The following is a 22,615-nucleotide window of genomic DNA, read 5'->3' as shown; positions in this document are numbered from 1 at the left end:
CACTCAGAGTATGGTATCATCTATATAAAAGGTACAAACGAACAAGCCAATGCTATGTATTATTTGTAAATACTTGCAGAGCTAGAAAGCGCATGAAGACAAAACTATGGATAACAAGTCCCCAATCAGGGTGTGGTGACCTAACAAATATTGGTTGGGTCACCGGGACGAAAGACCTCCCTCCGTCCATGACTCACCTCAGATGCCAGTTCCCAGAGCCACTCCTATCCCACGAGGGGCTCTTCTGGGGGCCCAGTTCTGGGGTCCCAGCCAGGTCCTGGTCACTGCAGTCTTCCTGGTCTGTGGCCCACTTGTCTTTGGATTTCGTGCTGTCGTGTTGGGAATCCAGGGACACGATGTCCGAGGGGGAACTCATCACTCCCGAGTCCTCTGTTGTGTCCTCTGAGGCAAAGCAGCTGCCAACAGACACAGTCTCCTCGGCCTCCGACGGCAGTGGCGGGACCCCATCCACACCGCAGGGACCGCCAGGCCCCAGGGGCAGGCTCACTGGACGAGACACACAAGGGCAGGTCAGGCAATGCTCCAGTGAGTTCCCCACTGCCTGACTCATTTGAAATCTGGAATTTGGGGTGTGAGGGAAGACCCCTCAAACACACCACTTCCCTCTGGACACACTTTAACTTGGAAGGAGTTACGTGCATATGTGATTGAGAACATTTTCCCTAAAAAAATCAGCATATTTTGAATTAACCTTTGGAATTGTTATCCTGTATGTGACTACAAGCAAACAACATTAAAAAATTCTAACTAACGGCATGGTGAATGCAATTGTTTCTAGTCTGACCCTTGGTTTAACAGAAGTTGCTTGAAAATGAGTTCTTTGGAGAAACTAGGGGTTTTCAAAATAGAAGCAAACTTTGAAAACACTCATCTTGTTCGGGAACTTCTAACTTCCCAGGAACATGTACAATTTGGCTTTAAATATTAATGACAGTCATTGACAGCATCTGGCTTTCTCTTTATTTTTACATGTGAGAGTAGGATCTGGTTAAAATAAGAGACGCTTGTAGAAGAGAACCCGCAAGTAAAATGCAGAAGGATGAGAGCAGAAGTGTTCTAGGTGGAGGTCACTGTCCCCTGAGCACTGCATGTCGTTTACGGCAGCAGAGGGAATAAGAGGCACCGAGTTGTGACTCACTGAGAAGGCCCGGGTTCACTCCAATTGTGACTCTAATTGTGATGATGGGGCACTGCAGCCACGCGTCACATCTGTCCAGCTATTCCGAGGGACAGTTAAGTGTTAGGAGAGTGCGGATACCAATTTTCCCCTTACTGAGCTTTGAGGTTGAAAGCTCCATGCTTGGAGAAGAATCCCCCCAATATGGAGGTGGTAGGACGGGAATATAGAATTCTGGACCAGCCTCAGACCAGAGGTGTTTTTTTAAATTGAATGTAGATATAGATTTTAAACCTCAAGGCATAGGATCTAAGCACTGCTTATGGTCATCCAGGAAATAAGGAGTGTGCCGTGCTGTAGTTTCAGTGTGTTTTGTTTGAAAAGCGTTCCTTCAATAAGTAAATTGCTGGATGCCTGGATTGAATAAAGGCTACACACAGGCCGAGTGCAAACCCCACAGACTCATGCCCTGATAGACAAGTGACGTCATAACACCATCAATACACACTCAACACCGTCGATATTTTAACTAGACAGCAGACTCGAGACACAGAATTAACAAAACCAAAAGAGCACCGAGGAGAAAATTCCTGGAGGTGTTGGTTTCTTGGAGATCCCAAACAGTAAAATAAAAGAACAAGATCAAAAAAACAAAAAAACAAAAACAAAAAAACCCAGACATTTCACAAAAGAGCTCACAAATAAAGATCAGAAACAAGGGAGGAATTGTTTAGAGAAGCAAAGGCACAAGGCAATGTGTCTGAATGCAGTGAATGCTTCTGAACAATGACCTCTTTCTTCTAGCTTTCTTCCTGGCTTTTGTTGCAAGACTCTTAATTAGAGGGCAAATCCGGAGAAGAAACACTGCCTGTGGATTCATACCACCCAAGCCTTTTCGGCCATGGGTCTGCTGAGAAGCTGTCACACCTCGGATGTTGTGTGCTGGCTACCCTGTCCACACGGCCAGCGACTCTGCCGGAGATGTCACTCCTGGACGCTCCTGCCATCCAGAGAGGGCAGGACGGGGGGAGGATGGAAGGATGCTCGGAGGAGCACCGGGCAGGCCTGCCAGCTAGTAAGAGAGATGAGCTTGTGCTAAGGCTCAAGCCTCCTGCGAACCACTTCCGAGAGGGCTGTCAAATCCGGCAGGGATTTGAAGATGGGAATGGACATCCCCATGAGGCTGTGTACCTGGGTCAGCATTAGTTTGTTCGTTTTCAGGCCGTCTCTGATTCTCCCCGCAGTCTGCGCTGTCAGCCTGAGACTCTTTTGCTTGGAATCAGACACCCCCATCTGCTGCCTTATTACCTTTTCTCTTTTCCACTGGCTTCTATTGTTAACCTCATGAACTATTAACATGTTTTGACAATTTCTGTTTGAGATGATGGAGCAGGAAACTGCTTTTTCTTTATCGATTCTAAACAGAAGCCTAAGACACAAAAGGAAAACTTGGAGCTGCTTGGCCTCAGGTCCTGTCCTGCGGATCCTTCTGTGCAGCCTACTTTCTAGCCTCACTCAGCCCCTGAGGGTTTCCACCAAGCCAGTGGTCCAGGGACCCAGCCTGAATCCCACAGCCCGGTCCAACTTCTACTCAGAACTTTGCACAACCCTTTCCCCTTTCTGTAAGATAAGCGTGACATCCCTTCTAGATAGATAAGCATGACATCCCTTCTAGATAGATAAGCATGACATCCCTTCTAGATCTAGAATTCTATCCTTCTTTGAAATTCCAAATCGAAAGAGAGGAAGTAAACATTTTTGACAGTTGACTGGTGACTAATTGGGAATCTTAAAAGAAACAAAGCGTGGCCTTTTTCCCTCTCTGCTATTTTCCGTCACCGCTAAGCGTAAGTCGCTCTTTTTGGGTTGATTAATGCGTTGGCAAGTTTCCTCTTCTCTTAAGGCGTGAACAACCTTTTTGAACTGAAGAGTTATTATTGCGGGATCTTTGCAAATGTGGAAAAACTCAATTTGCCGTTAGCAGATGCCAAATATAAATTCACGATGACATTCTCTTCCAAATAAATAGCCACAGAGCCCGAGTCCAGAATATTAACACTTCCATTGCTCTCCACCTGAATTACGTAATCGCATGGCTCAAACGCCATTTCAGCTAAATGACGGCAAAAATTCTCGAGCTCAGGCGTAAAGCAGAAAGAAGAAGGAAGTGCTAAATTAAGGCTACTAATTCCTCAGGTCGAACACCATCATTTCAGTTTGGCATGAGTTCCACTGAGTTTTTCTTTCGCAAAGTCACCAAAGAAAATTTCTAGCACCAAATGTAAATATCTTCTGGGTATTTTGGCCTCCATTTTTTTGATACATAAAACATTATTTATACCTGTTTTCATTTTTTACATTAAAATGTAAACATCCCCTTATCCAAAATAGCTGGTGAAAAAGCAAAACAAAAACAAAAACAAATTAAGCCTTTAAAGATAGCTGGTGAGTTTTCAAGTGTCCTTGCTCAATGTATCCAAATACCAAATATTATAATTCAATAATAAAGAGAACCAAACTGGTAAAAGAGCTATAAAATATCAATATACAGCAAAATCACAATGAACCAAAATACTCCAATCTCCTGGTTAATCAACTATTTACAAGAAAACTCTTCTCGCTTTAACCATTAGTTTAGAAAAAAAACTTTCTAAATTGAACCACTTTACTTTCCTGGCTCAGTAACTACAAAACGCCAAACAGAAATCACGTGTCCTCCATCTCACCCCACCTTGGTTTAGTTCCCTCTGGTCTATGCACAGGGAATAAAGGGGAAAGTCAGGTAGCCACAGGTAAGGCGCTTCTGAACTGACAAGATGTAGGTCAGTACATTTTGTCGTATACACCCCACCTGCCTCTTCACTGACACCTGAACTTTTCCATCACGAGTTCAGTTAGTTACCACAGATGCAATTTCATTGTAATTATTAATATTTAAAATAAATCTGTTCCATCATTTTACAAAATGTAACAAAGGAATCTGAACATGATAGTATTCAATGTATGGATGTCCAGAACCCTGCATGACGAAAGGAATGAGAAAGTTCTCCTTTGGACGGGCAGCGTTCTAGAACACGGCTCTTCTTTCTTGAAATTATTACCCACCCCCCGACGCCGCCGCGGACGCTCATCTCATCCTAACTGAACGTACTTTGTGCTTGAGAGCTTTTCTACTGATGAAATCTCTTGGTATAAGAATATATATATAAATTAAAATTTAATGTTTATTTTCTCTCACCATAACTAGATAGTGTTAATTTTTTTTCTATACGAGAAGTTATCATCGTGATAATGAATAGGCAAGATCCAATGAAAATTGCATAAATATTTTAGAAATGTTGACATTTCTGAAACAAAAAGGTAAAGTGTCATTAGACATGCATCTCATAATGACTCAGATAAGGCTTTATTCAAAGAATTCTTAAAAATTACCGGATCACTGATCACTAAAGCAGGGCGGGGTTTGGCATTAATGCAGTTCACATTTTTCATTCTTATCACTATTAAGCAACTGGGAAGCCTTGTTCGCATGAGCAAGTGGAGGTGAATTAAGAGTTTGGCTATAGTGACATCACTCCACTCAGTTTTTTAAAACTCTTCCTCTGTTACACATCACTTGATTGATCGGTCATAAAATGTATGCTTAATGATGTGTTTTAACTGACAACTGGGTTAGATCCGTTGTCCATTTGGTTGGAAAGAAAACATGGAAACCACCTGACGTTGAAAGGGACTTATCTGCAAGCTCAGCCCACTACCAGAAATGCTGTGTGTGTTTTTGTCAGGCATCAGGATAAGGTCTGCTCACCTCAGGAAACCACATCCAGGTGAAATTCCTGATGGCTGGGGGCTATGTCTGTCTTTTTCGAGGAGGGGAGACAGGCATTCAGCAAAGGGGAGCTGGGAGGAGCCCTGCACGGATGCTGCCCACCTGTGAGCTCTCAGGCACCGTGGTTCTAGGAAAGAATACACGTGGACACAGAGCATCTGGATGTAGATTCCCTTGGAAAGTCTTGGGGTCTCCCAGGGGAACACACCCCTGGGTTAAACCCACCAACACACACAGTACAGGTGAGTCCGTTTATGGGTGGGAGGGGAACACAGGGAGACAGACACGGGGGCATCCTCCTACCTAGAGGAGACAGAAGGTGGCCACCGACCTGGGTCCTGAAACAAGCGCGGTTGGATCACAAGATGGGCAAAAGCACAGATACACAGGCTGAATGGGAAACGGCACGTACTGCCGAGTGGCTGGGCTGTATGATGTCTCATGTGCCGTATATGACTGTGTCAGCGTGTGCACACGTGTGCACACGTCAAGAGGAAGAGGGGTGGGAGGCGGGGTTCAGAACTACGCTTCAGGAGAACCTCTGTCACCAGCTTGTAGGCTTCTGCCCCGACTGGTGGCTCCAGTCCTGGCCACCTTCTCTTCCTGTCATTGATATTTTAGTTACAGTTTCCTCAAAGTGAAGTTTATATATTTATTCCTCTTCAAAATGACAGTCTCTTTAGCTGGAAGGGCACCATTTAACATTTTATATTTGAAAAAGAATATTAAAAAATAATGTATATATATGTATGTATGTATAACTGAATCAATTTGCTGTATAGCAGAAATGAACACAACATTATGAATCAACTATACTTCAATGAAAAAAAACCCTATTATATAAAAAATCCACATTTTACATTAATGTTCTTGTCCAAAAGCCCCACAGACCTGGGATCCTCAAAGATACTGCATGATGAAGATAGCAGTGTAGCCAGTTCACTACAGAGAAGTACCATATACCTGAATACATATTTTATTTTTTTCAAGAAGGCAGGATAATAAAGACCTTGAAAGCATTTACGGATCTAAAATAGACCTGAATTCTTTAAAGAGCCAAGTAGGGGCTTCCCTGGTGGTGCAGTGGTTGAGAGTCCGCCTGCCGATGCAGGGGACGTGGGTTCATGCCCTGGCCCGGGAAGATGGGCCCGTGAGCCATGGCTGCTGAGCCTGCGCATCCGGAGCTTGTGCTCCGCAACGGGAGAGGCCACAGCAGTGAGACGCCCCATACCGCAAAAAAAAAAAAAAAAAAAAAAAAAGCTAAAGAGCCAAGTAAGGTACTCTTGGCCTCAATCTATCTATATTTCTCCAAAGCCTGAACCATAACCCTAATCCCATAATCCTAACGTGCCTGTTAGAGACACAGAGAAAATCCCAGTTTCACCCGTGTGAGGACAAGCCTGTTCTCCGCTTGCGGTTCTTTGAAAACATATATAGAAAACAGCTGCTGCTTCTATCCGTCTGCACTGCCCCCTCCCTGTCTGTGCTACGTGAGTTCCTCCTTCCGGGAGCTAACCTCGTTCTCAACAGCTGGGCGAGTCTAACTGCCCCGTCATTACTCCTGGCCACAGGGCACGGATGTGAGATGTGGGTCATGGATGTGACCCAAACCTGGTCAGCTGGAACCGTGGTCCAAAGATGGGCGTGTGTCCTAAGCTGGACCAATCAAGGCCTTTCTCAGGGCCTTCTGGCCAGAGATGCTGGGCAGGTGGTCTCCTTGGGCTGAAATCCATGGAGTGGGAGGGGTCCTGGATAAATGACAGTCATCTGGACCAGCGCGTGGAGAGGGTTTGTCCACAGACAGAGAAGAGCACAGACCTAAGACAGCGCTTGGGCTTGGGGACCCCACCATGTCCGTAATAAGGATTCATCTCTTAAAATTCCCAGATATGTGAGCAAAAAAAAAAAAAAAAAAAAAAAATCCCACAAAACCCATTCTTTTGTAACTCGTTCTATACATGTTTCTTGGAATTAGATAGTCTTGTCTAACAAATGTCTAAATTGCCCTGATTTTTGCATGAAGTACACACACACACAGAGTTTCATATTATGGTGTTTCCATGATAGGAACTTTTCTTTTCAAAAATATATTAAATGTGACAGCTGCAGATCATGTTTCCCTTTCCTGGATTTATCTTCCATTATTCAGATTACACATTTGAGTAATTCTATTTTTGGAATAATCTAGTTTAGGATCTAGTTTACTCTCTAAGCCCTCTTGTGTCTTCACAAGGTTGTCTGCATTTAATCCTTCACTATCAGTATGGCTAAAATGAAGTCAGATTCAGATCAAAATCCTTCTTCCTCAAGATTGAATTCTCAGCACCACTGTTGTCTGGCATCCCGCCTCACAGATGAGAACCCAAAGGCTAGCATGATTCTCTCCAACTATAAATAACCTTATCTCTAGAAGCTAGTAAGATTTTCCTCCTTATCCATGGATATCAAACATTTCACCAAAATGTGTCTAATCATGTATGTCTCTAAGGATGTGTATTCATTTCCAAGAACTTTCGGGAGTTCTTTTTTTCATGTGTTTTTCAATACTAGCGTGCTCTTGTTTTATGTATGTACTAATCTGTTAAAATTTTCTGAAGCAATAACAACAAATATTGAAAGTTCTGCTCTATTGCCTAAATTAGCCCTACTGCCTTTGGAGTTAGTTCCTCTGATCAGTTTGTGGTCTTTCCTCCACACACTGAAAAAAAATTTTGTTTAATGTTTCTTGACTGTTTTCCTGTGCTAAATGATGGTGTCAGTAACCTCAGGAACTAGATTTCTTTTGTACACGTGACCATCACTGTTGCCTTAGGAGAGAGCCGAAAGCCTTATGGCAGATTGGGCTGAGCAGATTCCCACAGGGAATCTGCAGAGAGGAAAGCTGCTTTCTGGGGAAGACTACACCTGGATGGGGTGGCCAGTTTCTCTCAGCAGCCACAACGCTGACTTTGGTTGATGGTTCTTAGACTCAGTTCCGCCATATTGAAACTGAAGTCTCATATGATTTTCATGTGCCTATTTTATTTAGCAAAGAGCTAAAAGAATTCCTCCTCCACGCTGATGTCATGGCTTTAAGAGTAGCCTAAGATATTAGACCACTGGCTAACAACGATCAGATATACAGTTCAACATCAATATTTGAAACCATATAATGGTAGTTGGGTTTTTGATATTCTGCAATGTCCAAAGAACTCCTTATTTATCCAGTGTCCTCTGCAGTATGAAAATAATTATTCCTATTTTGCAAATTATAAATGAAGTCCCAGCCAACAAATGATTTCATCTACCCCTGATAGTATGTGTTACAGAAACATACTTTGCCAGGCCCATAAACAGGACAAGTCTATTCAAAATCACACAAAAACATGTCCTAAGCAAAAGTCAAATCGAGGTTCTTGCACCAAGAAAATGTGAAATGAATCTTGCTGAGAATACCTACATTTAAATTCTTCTACACCAAAAGATTTTCTTCCATGTCCTATGGAACAAATCTTGGTTCCATTTGTCCAGAGATTTCAATATCTTCTAAAATATTTTTGAGAAAAAGATCCAGCCCTCTCTTACATATGTATTTCTGGGGCCTCACCTCCGGGGATCAGGATGGTAGTTTCTGTTGTCAGGAACAAAGCTGATGCTTCAGTTTGCTTCATCAAAATAGAAACCCTGGCTCCAGGTTGTCTAGTATATTAAAGCATGGGAACTGTATTTAATCGACAGCTCAGAAAAGGTGACATTCGGGGACTTGCCAAGTTCCTAAATTGAATGAACTACGATTCAGGTCTGGCATGAAGTGAGCCACCTGCCTTCTGAGACAGGCAATCCAGGAAAAATATCATCTGTTCCTCTGTTAGATTCTCTCAAGTTCGATCCCTTTATCATTAGAGCTCTAGAGAACAAAGTATTTGGCCCACTTTTGCTTAGTTTTCTGTAATGCACTGTTCAGCCATTGCTAATGACCTAAAATTGACATGAAAATGACCAAATGAAGAACATTTTTGTATCTTATGTAGAACTGCTACTGGGGATATTATCTATCATAGTACTCAGTGTCTTTTATAAAAGCATCCACTTTAATTTGTCCTAAAATTTAGATCTTCCTTTCCCCCACTTTTGATGAAACGAATGCCTGCTATTTGGCTGAGTGTCTGCCCACCTCGCTTTTTTGCCTTGGTGCCCAGGAAGGTCAGAAACAAAGTTAGTCTTTATTAGGATTTTTGCATGAATTCTACACCCCCCCCCACACACACATCCTGCTGTTCCCATCACATATATCTCTAAGCTCTCTTGGTGTTTATTCTTAACCACTTTAGGAAATAAGGATTTTTAAAATAGCATACACACACACACACACACACACACACACACACGTACATACGTATATATATGTTATACACACATATAATTATATAATATAAAATAGACAATATTATTACTTTGAGTTATTTAAAATAAGAAGTATTGGGGAGGTGGCCAAGATGCTGGACTACGAAGACCCTGAGTTCACCTCTCTCCACAGGCACACCAAAATTGATTACCTATAGAGCAAGTATTTGTGAGAACAACCTGCAGACTAGCAGAAAAAATTTTCCACAACTAAAGATACAAAGAAGGCACCACAATGAGATGGGCAGAAGGGGTGGAGATGTAGTGAGGTCAGAACCCACACCCCTGGGTTGGCGATTCACAAATGGGAAGAATATCACAGCTCAAAGATGGCGGGGTCTGAGCCCCACACTGGGCTCCCCAGCCCAGGGGTCCTGCACCCAGACAATCACCAGAAGGTCTGGCTCTGTTAAGATGGCTTGCTCAGTGACCCCTTCCCCAAGGAGTTTCTGATTCAGTGGTTCGGGCTTGGGGCTGAGAACGGCATTTCTCACATTTTCCCAGGGGACGCTGAAGCCACCGTTATAGGTCTACACTGGGGGAAGCCCTTCCCTGAACACCTCGCCAGGGCTGCCCGGCCAGCTGAGGACGATCTGCACTCAAGCCTGTGTATCACCCCATCCTCCTCAGACCAAAACCCCTTCATTGCTTTGCTCCAAAGACAGCGACTTCTCCAACAAGAGCCCTGGAGTTACTGAACAGACCACTTTTCAAAACAGACATTCAGTCCCTGCATTTTGAGTGTTTTTCTCTTTCTACACTGTTAGACTCTACTTTCTGTCTCAATGCCCGTCCTGTGTCTCCCGTCTCATGGGAAGGCACCACAGGATGCCCTCAGCAGAGTTAAATGTGACATTTTCCTCAAGACAGCAGAGCAGACATAACTACTTGTGGAAACTGTGTTAGAACAGTTTCAGAAAGGCAGAGTCAGGAAGTGACACAAAACATCCCAGATGGTTGTAAAATACGCCCAAGACGAGAAGGAAAGGGCTAACTCTGGGGACGGGGGAGCAGGCAGGACTCCCGGTGCGCTGCTTTGAGGCAGGAGGCATCTCGCACGCAGAGCACAAGGAGATGGGGTCTGGAGATGCTGGGGAACACAGACGCAAGGCAGCCACGAGACCCACAGGTCGCTGTGTCCAAAGGCTGTCACAGAGCTAGTGGGAGGCACCTCCAAAAGTCACCTGGGGAGCAGAAGCCATCGCAATGAGATGGAGCCAAAGTCTGAGCCTACAGGGCTGTGGTCCCTGCATCTGCACATCGTCCCCACACCGCAGCCCTGCCGGCTTAGCCAGACGATGCGGTTATTTTTGCCTCATTAATTACTTGTATAAGTTGCCTGATGTTTGGGACCGATTGAATAGCATAGATGTGGAGATGGTGTCTTCAAAATGTCACCTGGGTCTGGACTAATGTAGCAAACGTATTTTTATTTATGTATTTATTTTTAGTTTTATTTATTATTGAAGTATAGTTGATTTACAATGTTGTGTTAGTTTCAGGTGTACAGTGAAGTCATTCAGTTATACATATGTGTATACATATATATGTATATATATATATATATATATATATATATTCTTTTTCATATTATTTTCCATTACAGCTTAATGTAGGGTACTGAGTATAGGTCCCTGTGCTATATAGCAGGCCCCTGTTGGTTATCTGTTTTAGATACAGTAGGGTGTATCTGTTAATCCCATATGCCTAACTTATCCCTTACCCTCACCCTTCCTTTTTGGTAGCCATAAGTTTGTTTTCCATGCCTGTGAGTCTGTTTCTGTTTTGTAAATATGTTCATTTGTATCATTTTTTTCAGATTCAACCTATAAGTGATATCATATGATATTTGTTTTTCTCTGACTTTCTTCACTTAGCATGATAGTCTCTAGGTCCATCCATGTTGCTGCAAACGGTATTATTTCATTCTTTTTAATGGCTGAGTAATATTCCATTGTATGTAAGTACCACATCTTCTTTATCCATTCATCTGTTGATGGACATTTAGGTTGTTTCCATGTCCTGGCTATTGTAAATAGTGCTGCAATAAATGTTGTGGTGCACGTATCTTTTTGAATTGTGGTTTTCTCCAGATATATGCCCAGGAGTGGGATTGCTGGATCATATGGTAGCTCTATTTTTAGTTTACTAAGGAGCCTCCATACTGTTCTCCACAGTGGCTTGTACCAACATTTTTAAATATTGAAGAGACTCTAATAGGTGCTGCTTTCAAGACACCTTCTGTATAAAAACTTTAGAAATCATAAAATGCTAATATGCCAGCAAAAGTGAAAAGGAAAAGCTAAGTGACTAATAACAATGCTGGTGTACTGTGCTCCTATGGACACTTACGCACACATGTAGTAAAATTGCTACCTCAAAGCCACTCAGACACAGTACAGAGCAGTGAGCATACAGATAATGACAAGTGACACCGTGATTTCCCCCCGAGCCTCCTTGCCAGAGTCCCGCCTGCCTTGAAAATGGCATCTTCTTGTAACAAAAATGAGATCAGTGTCAGAGCCCGTGATTTTAGGAAACCTGTACAGAATTGTTTCCAGCCTTGTCCACAGCCAACAGACTACAGCCAATAAATGAAACCTTTCACACGCAGACCACCTGTCTAACTCACAATTACAGTGGCCCCCAAATAATTTGGCTTTATGGGCCAGAAAGCATTCGCCTCAGCAAAACCTGCCAGTACCCAGAATAACCTCCTAGGAGATGCCGGGCTCCAGCCTCAGTTTTCCTCACCTGCCCCAGAGTCCAAGCTGGGGGCTGCCCCCTGGGAAGTAAAGCACCTCATCTCCACTCCTAGAAGCACCTTCACACCCTTCTCTTCCATCCCACTTGGTCTTGGAGACGTCCCCCCAACAGCTGCACTTTCCCCGAGTTTTTCTATTAGGATTCTTTTGAGTTTTAAAATAAAGTTTATTTTCATTTTCTTTAGTATAGCAAGTCCGGAAAACACAGGCAATGGTTAGGAAGTAATCAGTCATCCTCAAGATTCCTCGTCTTTATTTATTAGAAGCTTTTAGAATAAATGTATAACAAAACTTCTTAAATATGGGAAGAGAATCAGATGCACACTCCACTATCACGTCTGTGTCCTCATCTTGGGCTTGCACAATTGTTCTCCTATATCTTTGTACCAGTTTAAACAATTAGGGGGCTGATTCAACCGTGGCCTTGAGAACATTAGTCCCTGCAGGCCTTGACTTGCTCACTTGTAAATGGGGCTGAGAACCAGCATCCCTTATGCAAGGAGCCACCAGGAGACTGCGTGCAGGTCAGGTCTGAGGACAGGCCTGGCGCACACTCAAGCCTCAGCAGGTGTAGCTCTTATGATGAGCTTGTGTTAGTTTGACCCGTCATCAGTCTCCAGGCAGATGTAATCATTCACGGGCGTGGTCTCTCCAAAGCTGGCAGGTCTAAGAACAGCCTCCATCGCATGGGGGTTTCAGCAAGTGCAGCCTGAAGACTGTCCCCAAGGATGGCATGTCTCCCAGCCCCAGGCCCAGATGTGCAGAAGGAATGAGGGGGTCCCTGACAAGGGGGCTCCCAGAAGGGACACCCAGGAAGCAGAGGATGTGGAAATTATTTGCTGATCAAAAAAGCTGCTGGGGGTGGAGGGGTGGGAGGACTGGGGCGGGGGGTCTCTGATCCAGCCAAATGGTCCCCAGGTGCCCCTGCATCAGGCTCAGTGGCACCAGCTGCCTGGGGTCCCTGTTTGGAACTTCTGTCTTCTCTGAGTGATGTGACCGTGGGGACAGCCTGCCCTTGGTGTCTCGGTCCCTAAGTGGAGGGCAGGACGCTGGCCCTTCCAGCTGACAAGTGCAGGCATTCCTGAGATTCTAGCAGGAAATTTTAGCATGTGTGAGCCCACAGTCTAACATCCCCTTTGGCCCATTTCCCTCCTCATTGGTTCACTGGTTTCCCGACGACAGGATTCCCTAAGGTGTCAAACAGATCCTCCTCAGTGCATTTTCCGGGCTGACCCTCTCTGGGGCTGGTGAAAAGTGGAGAGCTAATTCTTTTCCCTGTAAGGCACAAGTTCTTCCAGCTTTTTAATCCCTTCAGACCGGGTGACTCTGTTCTGCTGGTGCCGGGCACATATTAGGTGACCAGTACGTGCGTTTTCATTCTGAACTGCTGTTTTCCACTAGGCTCAGACAGACACGTTTACATTATAGCTTGAAGGATCTATGTTCCAACAGGGCTAAAGAGTAAAGAGGACTGAAACAGTCCTGATTTTATAAAAAGCTTCATTACTTTTCTCATGCTTTGAAATTGTTCTGAAAAGTAAAACACACATTTAGCAACTGCCTAATCCATTACTTTAAGTCTGTACAAGTAGCTTTCCCATTGAGCAGCTCTGCTGGATGGATACAACTGCACCAGCACAGCCAGTGTAGATGTCTGAAGCAGCTCACCCTGGTTGGCTTTCTGCTTGAGTGCCCCTGTGCCCGTGAGAAGGGGCGGGCAGATGAAGGCAGGGACACTGGTGTGAAGGCACTGCTGCCTCTCTGATGCCTCCTTGAGCCCTCGCTTGGGAATCCTGAGTCACAGAGAAACCGAGGGGCAAAGGCTTAAGTCAGAGCCCTGGTGTCCAGGCCCCGGGGCTGCCTGCCGAGACTCAGAAGGAGGCTTCCTGTTAGCACAGTGGTTACTATACCACCGTCACAGCTGGTGGCACTTGGGCCACCAGTCCAAGAGCCTCCACTCAACTGGGCCAGTGTGAGACCGGCTCAAGTGGACCCAGATGACACCACAGCCTGTTTACTTCTGGGTTTCATCACCACACGGAAACATGATCTTAAGCCTGTCAGCTTCAGGCACAGCTCAGCATGTCCTGGGAGGCAGCTCTGAGCCTGGCCGGCACCGGGGCCTCCATCCTGGGGAGGTGGGGCTGTGGTGTCCCGGCTCGGCCATCCTGAGGGGCCCAGGCCCAGCCTTACCTCCTAAGGAGCCCTGCATGCCAGGGGAGAGCTGTGGGCACACGCGGAAGTCACCCCAGGGCTGTTCTCACCCACCCCTGTCTGCCCAGGCTGTGAGTCACCCAGCAGCTGTTTAAAGACAGGTGGAGAGGACATGCCCAGCTGCAGAGCCCCCTGACCGGGCAGGGCACTTCACTCATGCGCTGTGAAAGGGCACACTGTAAGAAGCCTCTTCACTAAACTTCAAAGCTTTTGCATAGCAAAGGAAACACGTGACAAAATGAAAAGACAACCTACTGAATGGGAGAAGGTATTTGCGAATGATATGACCAATAAGGGATTAATATCCAACATGTATAAACAGCTCATACAACTCAATGTCAGAAAAAGCAAACAACCCGATTAAAAAATGGGCAGAAAAACCGAATAGACATTTTTCCAAAGAGGAAATGTAGCTGGCTAATAGGCACATGAAAAGATGTTCAACATCGTTAAATCATCAGAGAAATGCAAATTAAAACCACAGTGAGACATCACCTCACACCTGTCAGAATGGCCACCATCAAAAAGAACACAACTAACAAACGCTGGCAAGGATGTGGGGAAAAGGAAACCCTCCTACACTGTTGGTGGGAGTGTAAATTGGTGCAGCCACTGTGGAAAACAGTATGGAGGTTCCTCAAAAAACTAAAAATAGAACTACCATACGACCCAGCAATTTCACTCCTGGGTTTATATCCGAAAGAAAAAGAAACACTAATTTGAAAAGATACATGCACTCCAATATTCATTGCAGCACTAGTCACAACAGCCCAGACATGGAAACAACCTAAGTGTCCATCAGCAGATGAATGGATAAAAAAAGATGTGGTCCATAGATACAATGGAATACCACACAGCCATAAAAAAGAATGAAATTTTGCCATTTGCAGCAACATGGATGGACTTGGAGGGCATTATGCTTAGGGAAATAAGTCAGACAGAGAAAGACAAATACTGTATGATATCATTTATAAGTGAAATCTAAACAATACAACACACTAGTGAGCATAACATAAGAGAAGCAGACTCACAGATACAGAGAACAAACGAGTGGTTACCAGGGGGGAGGCAGGAGGGGCAGGAGAGGGGTGGGGGTGGAGAGTCCAAGCCGCTGGGTGTAAGACAGCCTCAAGGACGCGCTGTACAACGCGGGGAATAGAGCCAACAGTTCGTAATAACTGTACATGGAAAGTAACCTTCAAAAATCGTACAAGAATAAAAAAGTAAAAAGTGAAAAAAATAAGTCTCTTCAAAGACACTTTGTACAGCCATTTAATAGCCTACGACAAAGGAGGAACACAGAAGGAGCCCTGCATCGTTTGTGTGAGCCTATGAAGGAGAAAATCAAACACTTCATCTGAGGTTTATGTGGCAACAGAATCTTTACATTTTTCTAATTTTCAAAACCGAGGGCTTAAGTTACTTCATCTCTCCAGTCTGACCCAAACTGATGTGTCTACGAGGGCCAAGGGACGTCTGTGAGAGACGGAGTGAGGGCAGGCGTGGGGGGCAGGGCACAGGGGACAGTCTAGGTCCCTCTAAAATGGGCATCTACTGCTGAGTCTGACAGTTTCTTGCAGGATGAACACTGGTGCTGCTGCCTCTAATTTTTTTTGAAAAAGCAGAAATCAAGATTTTAAGGCACAATCTCCCGCACTTAAATGCTGGCCACTTCTTCCATAATAGTTAAAATTTGTGGAGCGCTGGCCATTGTTCTAAATGCTTTATAGGTACTCACATGTATAATTCTCAGAACCAACTTTGCTATCAAACTAGAGAAACACAGGCAAAGAGAAATGGATAAGTGGCCCGAAGTCACCGGCTCTGTTCTGTGCTCCTAACCCCACTGCTTGACTTTAGGGGACCAGGTCAGATTTCCTCTGCATCCAGGTTTCCTGGGAGATGGCCCCTGACCGCCCAGTCAAACTTGGTGAGCCAATCCTCCTTGCTGGTCATTGGTCTGTGCCTTCTAGCTGCAGCCAATGGGTGCATGGCTCTCCCTGGGCCACAGTGATTGGTTCAGAACTGTCACGTGACTGAGTGTGGGTTAAGAGCCAGCCCAACCTCTAGACTTGCAGGAGCCTATACATTTCCTTGTGGGTGACATCAGTTTGAGTTGCTTTGTCTGCAAGGCAACTAAATGAGTCACCAGCAATGCCCTTCTGGGATTACGTCCAAAAGAACAGAAAGCAGGACCTCAAAGTGATCTGTGCACTGCAGCAGCACTCACAGTAGCCAAGAGGTAGAAGCAACACGAACGCCTCTCGACAGGTGAATGGATAAACAAAAGACGGTTCTATGTATAATGGAATATTATGCAGCCTTGAAAAAGGGGAAGGGAATCCTGTTGCGTGCTACAAAGTGGATGAACCTTGAGGACGTTTTGCTAAATGAAATAAGTCAGTCACAAAAAGACAAATAGTGTATGATTCTGCTTATATGCATTCCTAGAGTAGGCAAATTCATAGAGATAGAAAGTAGAATGGTGGGTGCCAGGAGCTGGGGGAGGGGGAGCTGATGTGGAATGGGTATAGTTTTGGATTCGCATGATGATGAAGTTCTGGAGATCCATTTCACAGCAATACAAATATACTTAATGTCACTGAACTGTACAGTTCCGTTAAAACCATTAAAGATGGTTACGATCATGTTAAATGTTGTTGTAGTTTTTTTTTTTTTAATCAGAGTTAAAAAAGAAAAAGCCTACTTACTGATTCAGCAGCTGATTCAAACAGCTGAAGAAGCCCTGCATAGGTTTATCAAAACCTGTCAAAGCAAAGCACAGAGGCTGCCAGGCCTTAGAGCAGAGCCTGGTCCTTGTGCCAGGAAAGCCTGCAGCCCAGTCTATAACCTCCCTGGTCAACATGCGGGCCCTACAGAAGCCACTGACAACGTGGTAAATTTTGGGATTGACAGAATTCGCCACATTAGAACCACACGAATAACGCTCATTTCAGGAGCAACCTTTAGAAGGCGGCACACAGACAATGTCTTCACAGCAGGCTAACACACACACAGAAAGCAAGAGGGATGCGTTGAGTTTATTATGAATTCTCTGCAAAGCCCTGATGTTTCCAAGGTGGCTAAGAGACAAGACGGGTAAGTGTGTGTGCACGCGCGCACTTGACAAATGCTCTGAAGAGCTAGGTGAAGGCTGAGAGGAGTACAGGGCAGGAGGAAGAGGAAAGGGAACAGGGACATTTGACTCTGGGATTGCGGAGAAAACTGCAGGCCAGCCCTTACGTGGTGGAAGGTCTCACCAGGACTCTGGGCCTGGCCCTGCCTTTGTGCAGATGCTCAGAGTCAAGTGCAGGAGTCTGATCAGAGCTGCAGATACTCTGTCAACTGCGGGGGGATGGAATTCAAAGTCAGGGCAATGACAGGACACACATGCAAAGGCAGCATCAGGACAGTGTGGGCCATGGCCAGCTGTGGGCAAAATTAACCACGGCTGGATGGAGAGGCAGCAGGGTCCAGCCTGGAGTCGAAGGCTGGGTGCTCCCCGAGCTCCAGCTGTGGGCCCAGCGTGGGCTCTGACGCCCCTGTCGTCCCATCAGAAAATGGGGGTAATAAACACCAGCTGTTGCGGGCTGAGTGGTGACCCCCAAATTCATATGTTGAAGTCCTGACCGCCCCCCATACCTCAGAATGTGACTGAATTTGGATAAAGTCTTTAAAGAAGCGATTAAGTTAAAATGAGGCCGTCAGGATGGGTCTCAACCCAATGTGACGGGTGGCCCTCTAGGAAGAGACACCAGGATGGATGCACACAGAGGCGACCACGTGAGGACCGAGCGGGCAGGCGGCCTTCTGCAAGCCGAGGAGCGAGGCCTCGCAGGGAGCCAGCCCTGCCGCCACCTTGATCTCAGACATCCAGCCTCCAGGACCGTGAGAAATAAATGCCTCGTATGCACTTAGGCTCCGAGGGCTACAGGGGTTGGTGATGCAGCCTGAGTGGAAGGATAGGCCAGAGCACCTTCCTGGGGAAGAAAGCACTGAAGCAATGGCACCTCCAGGGCTGTCTCTGGGCCCAAGAGCCATGCACTCTGCCCTCCAATCTCCTGGGTTTTGTGCAGCCTCACCCAGGCTCACAGCTGAGGTTTTTTTTATCAGATGGCTCAGCTCATAGCCGTTGGCCCTTTGGGGTGGGCTTCTAGAAAGAGAGGAGCCCACCCCAGGGCAAACAGCAGGTCCCGCTGGCCTTTGTGGATGCGCAGCCCTGACCACCAGGCTTCAAGTCCTGCCTTAATGTTTAACTCGCTCCTGCCTTTGGCCTCAGAAAAACATCTTCTTTCTGTGCCTTGGTTTTCTCGTCATAAAATGAGGATGGTAGCAACAGCACTGACCTCACCGAGTGGCAGTAAAGGCGAAAGCATTCATCCCCAGACCGTGCAGGGCGGTGTTCAGCCTATCCCCTCCTCGGTGGGGGGTCAGTGAAGACTGAGCCCCCTGCATGGGCGACCCTTCCTGCATCAGCACCCTGGGTGGAGCCAGCCTGCTCTGCAGCCACATGGGCACCAGTGTGAGAGCAGGAGAAGCAGGGGGCTGCCGCTCGCTCGAGCTGGGCCACCCACGTGGGATGAATGCGGATTTTAACGACGGCTCGAGCAGGCTGCCCTTAACTGTGTGCTCAGTTAGACACTGAAGAGGGGCCTGACAGTCACTTCTGGGAGGGCTAGTGGTCAGGTTCACAGCCCTGCCAGAGTGTGCCAAGGGGCCAGGCACCAGGGTCAGGAACATGTTGTGTGAGTGTGGACTGACCTGCAGGGTAGCGACTGTCACTGCAAACTGTCTGACCTCAGACCTACAGATGCCAGACAGATGGACAGAGACAGAGATACAGATACACTGATATGGAGATGCACTGATATATAGATGGAGTCACACACACACACACCCCCATACTGCACCTGCTTTCCTTTTTAGATCTCTGGTTACACCAGCAACAGTGGATGGAGAGTCGGCCCATCTGAGCACAGGCCTCTCTAGCTGTGTGGCCTTAGACAAAAGGCGCTCTAGTTTTCTGGCCTCACTTTCCCTTCTTTGTAAACGGAGGGGGCTCGACCCTAGCAATGCAGTCGCTCGAGCCAGCTGTTCGTGTGACCGGCTGCAACATAATATTGGCATACACTCAAAGCCCTGATGTTTATTTTCTGTATTTCGGTACAGAAAAATTCTCCTTGAGATGGTCCATCCGTGGGATAATCAGGGTTTCCTGGTGGTTGAAAGGAGTGGGGAGTGGGGAGAGACACGGTTTATCCAGGCCCCTCCAGCCCTGTTAATAAGCCGCCTCTTCAGCTGCTAGATGATCCAGCAGGGAGGGGAGGGGAGAGGCACTGCCCCTGCAGATGAGCCCAGTGCTGCCCTGGCGCCCCGACCCCGCCCTCCAGGTGGCAGCCAGGGTCCTGCCTGGAGCAGCGGGTCTGGAGTTGGTGAGGGCGGAGGATGAGGCTGACCTCCTTTCAGTGAACTTTTTAGCAAACGCAGCTTTCTGCGCTCACTCACGCCTCCCTGGCAGGAGAAAATGATGCCGTGGAGAACAATCTTTCCTTTCCTCTTGAAAACCTGGATAGAGGAGAGGTGGCTCCATGGCCCGTGCGTGCAGAAGCACGTGCATGGTTGCGTTTCACGGATACCGCATCCAAGGTACCGCTCTGGCTGAAAATGCTGTGACTGGTTTTCCCTCCCCGCAGATCAACGTTCAACTTTATCATTACAGTCATCACGTCTAACACTTTGTTATAATTAGTTGCAACAGAGCTTTACTTCTCAATTAATTTAGAATTTTGGTTATTAAAAATTGTTTTTCTAGCTTTCCCCATTAGATTTATAGTACTGTCATAAGGTAACCTACAGAGCTACATGTATAATGTTTCATGTGTTCATACACACGCACACACAAACACGTTAAAAATGATTACAGAGAGATGAGGAAACCTTTGAAGGTGCTACATATGTTTACTATCTTGATGGTGTGGTGATGGTTTCATGGGTGTGTACAAGTGTCAACACTTACTGAAGGATATACTTTCTTTACACACATGTAGGGCTTTTGTGTGCCAATTATACCTCAGTAATACTCTTAAAAGGTAAAAACTGCTAATTCCCATCAATTTGATTCCCATATTTCAACTTGCAATAGTAAAAGGAAACTTACAATCCACTACTAGATAAGAAAAATCTCAATGTAAAACCATTCGCTATTATTTGATTTTCATGGGACTTCATGAACCCCGTCTTCACGTACACTATTTCTGTCCTCCAGCCCCAGGGCCCTAATGTATGCCATTTGTCCAGGGAGTGGCTGTTCAGGCTTGGCACGTGCTGCCCTCAGCAGGGTCACGCTCTACCTTATTTGTGTGACAGCTGTGATGGGACGGGGGTGGAAAGGCAGATGCTCAAGGCAGGTTCCCCCTTACCTCAGGCTTCCCCTTCCTGGCTCTGTCAGTAAGCCCTCTGTGGGTGCAGATTTGGGGTGTGCCTGCCACTGGTGGGTGGGAAGAAAAGATTGAGAGAGAGGTCGTACATCAAAGGCTCCAAGGATTAGGCAGAAACGTCCATGAGAGAAAGCCACCAGAGGTGCGAATACTCCCTACTTCCAACCAGAACTGAGCTTTCTCCCCCTTTCTTTGAAACTGCAGCCCTATAGGTTTAGGCTTCATTTTCCCACTTTTGTCCACTACGGTCAGGAAGGAGCCTGATGGCAAGGCTTCATCACTCTCTCCTCCATTCTCTGACTGGAAAAACCATAGCTCAAGAAGAACTATAGCAAAGGAATTCCCGGCTGGGCCCTGGAGATGGTGGGGGGCGTGGTGCCCATTGAGTTCTGGGCCCCGAAGGCATGAGCGTTCTTACACATTCCAGAGGAGACAGAATTTCAAGGCCAATATGACTTAATATTGGCAACTTCACCTGGCAGAGAGGACACATCTGCGGGCCAGACACGGTCCTCTGCCATCTGGCTTAGGATTGGTGCTGTTAGGAAGTCTTTCTATTCCTCATTACCAGGTCTTATTCACACGAAAGCTACGAGGATCTATTGTCTCTTTAACCCTAGTTCCTTACACGCCAAAGAAAAACGTATGAGATACACTGGCTGTTGCGTTCTGATTTAGGTTACACGTTTGGTCACTTTCCCCCCTCATTTTCCTCCCTGAAAACCAGAGGGTAGATGGATCACCCTGGAAACAATGAAGCCAGCCTAAATAATCTCAATAGTTCTCACCTCTTTGGTTTTTTTTTTTTTTTTTTTTAATTGTGTTTTTTTTTCCTTTACTGAAGAACATTTTTTCTTTGCTGGAGGCAGATAACAACCTTCTGAGTTTTACACAGCTCTTCTCATAGTAATAAAAAGTTTATTATTTTCTTAAGAAGAAGGAAAAAGAAGGATTATTTAAGGGCAGAATAAACACAGAAAGTGATGATAAATTTAATCTCACAGTTTCCTGTGAAGAGTTTTTGACAGAAGTGCTCTGTGTTGCTATCGGTGACAAGTAAAGCATGGGAACTCAGCCCACAGATAACGCCAAGCCTCATTTCATTTCACACTTGGACTTTCATTTTCACCAGTGTTTGAAGTTTGCTTCTTGTTGCTTTACCATGGCAACTAATAAGCAGCAAAACTATTTTGAGTTTTTCTCCTGCTCTACATTCCTTGGGTTTGAAGGGTGAAATAGTTAAAAACACACACGTGTGCTTGCATACACACGCACAATTCAGAGGGGAGAGAAGAAGGAAGTACTCTGTGAGGGGATTAATTCCTAGACAATCGGTCGTGCCTTCAGTACTTGTGTGGAAGGGCTCTCACTCCCCGCAGAATACTTGGAAGATGTAATCCTATCTCTGTTACAGAAAAGTTTGTTTTGCCGCGGAAAATGTCAGTCTGCATATGGACATGTTTTGGATCAGACTACATGAATTATGAGAGTTGTGAACAAACAGTGTCATATGATGGACCCAAATTAACATGGAAACTGAAAATTAGCAGTTGATAAGCATTGCAAACACAGATGTAATGCGTGGTTGATTATAATGGGTGAGAAAATACAATATCAGTGAGGAAACTGGAGTTAGATTCTCCAAATTCTTTCATCTGTAGTACTAGGAGTATTTATTCACCACAAAATCATCTCCAAATTTTCATAGGAAAAGGTCAAAAGTACCGGTGAAGTGAGATGGCAAACATTCTCATCTAATGCAGTTTAGAAATTACAGCGAGTTCCACTGCCCACTGCTGACACTGTCTCTATGGTGAAAATGGAAGAGTTTAGGCCAATTGCTGTTGAA

General features: G+C 45.6%; 1 protein-coding gene across 1 annotated transcript in view; it reads right to left on the bottom strand.

Annotated features, from left to right (window-relative positions):
• Positions 1-22,615, bottom strand: part of COBL (cordon-bleu WH2 repeat protein) — a gene marked incomplete at both ends in the record, with an annotated part of 262,009 nt that overhangs the window by 27,849 nt on the left and 211,545 nt on the right. Inside the window, one exon of the mRNA XM_079710932.1 lies at positions 198-507. Coding sequence (XP_079567058.1) covers positions 198-507 — 310 coding nt within the window. The remainder of the gene's footprint in view (positions 1-197; positions 508-22,615) is intronic.

The sequence above is a fragment of the Hyperoodon ampullatus genome, assembly GCF_949752795.1.
Source record: "Hyperoodon ampullatus genome assembly, chromosome: 9".
In the NCBI taxonomy this organism is placed as follows: Eukaryota; Metazoa; Chordata; class Mammalia; order Artiodactyla; family Ziphiidae; genus Hyperoodon; species Hyperoodon ampullatus.
This window is presented reverse-complemented; position numbering and strand designations above follow the sequence as displayed.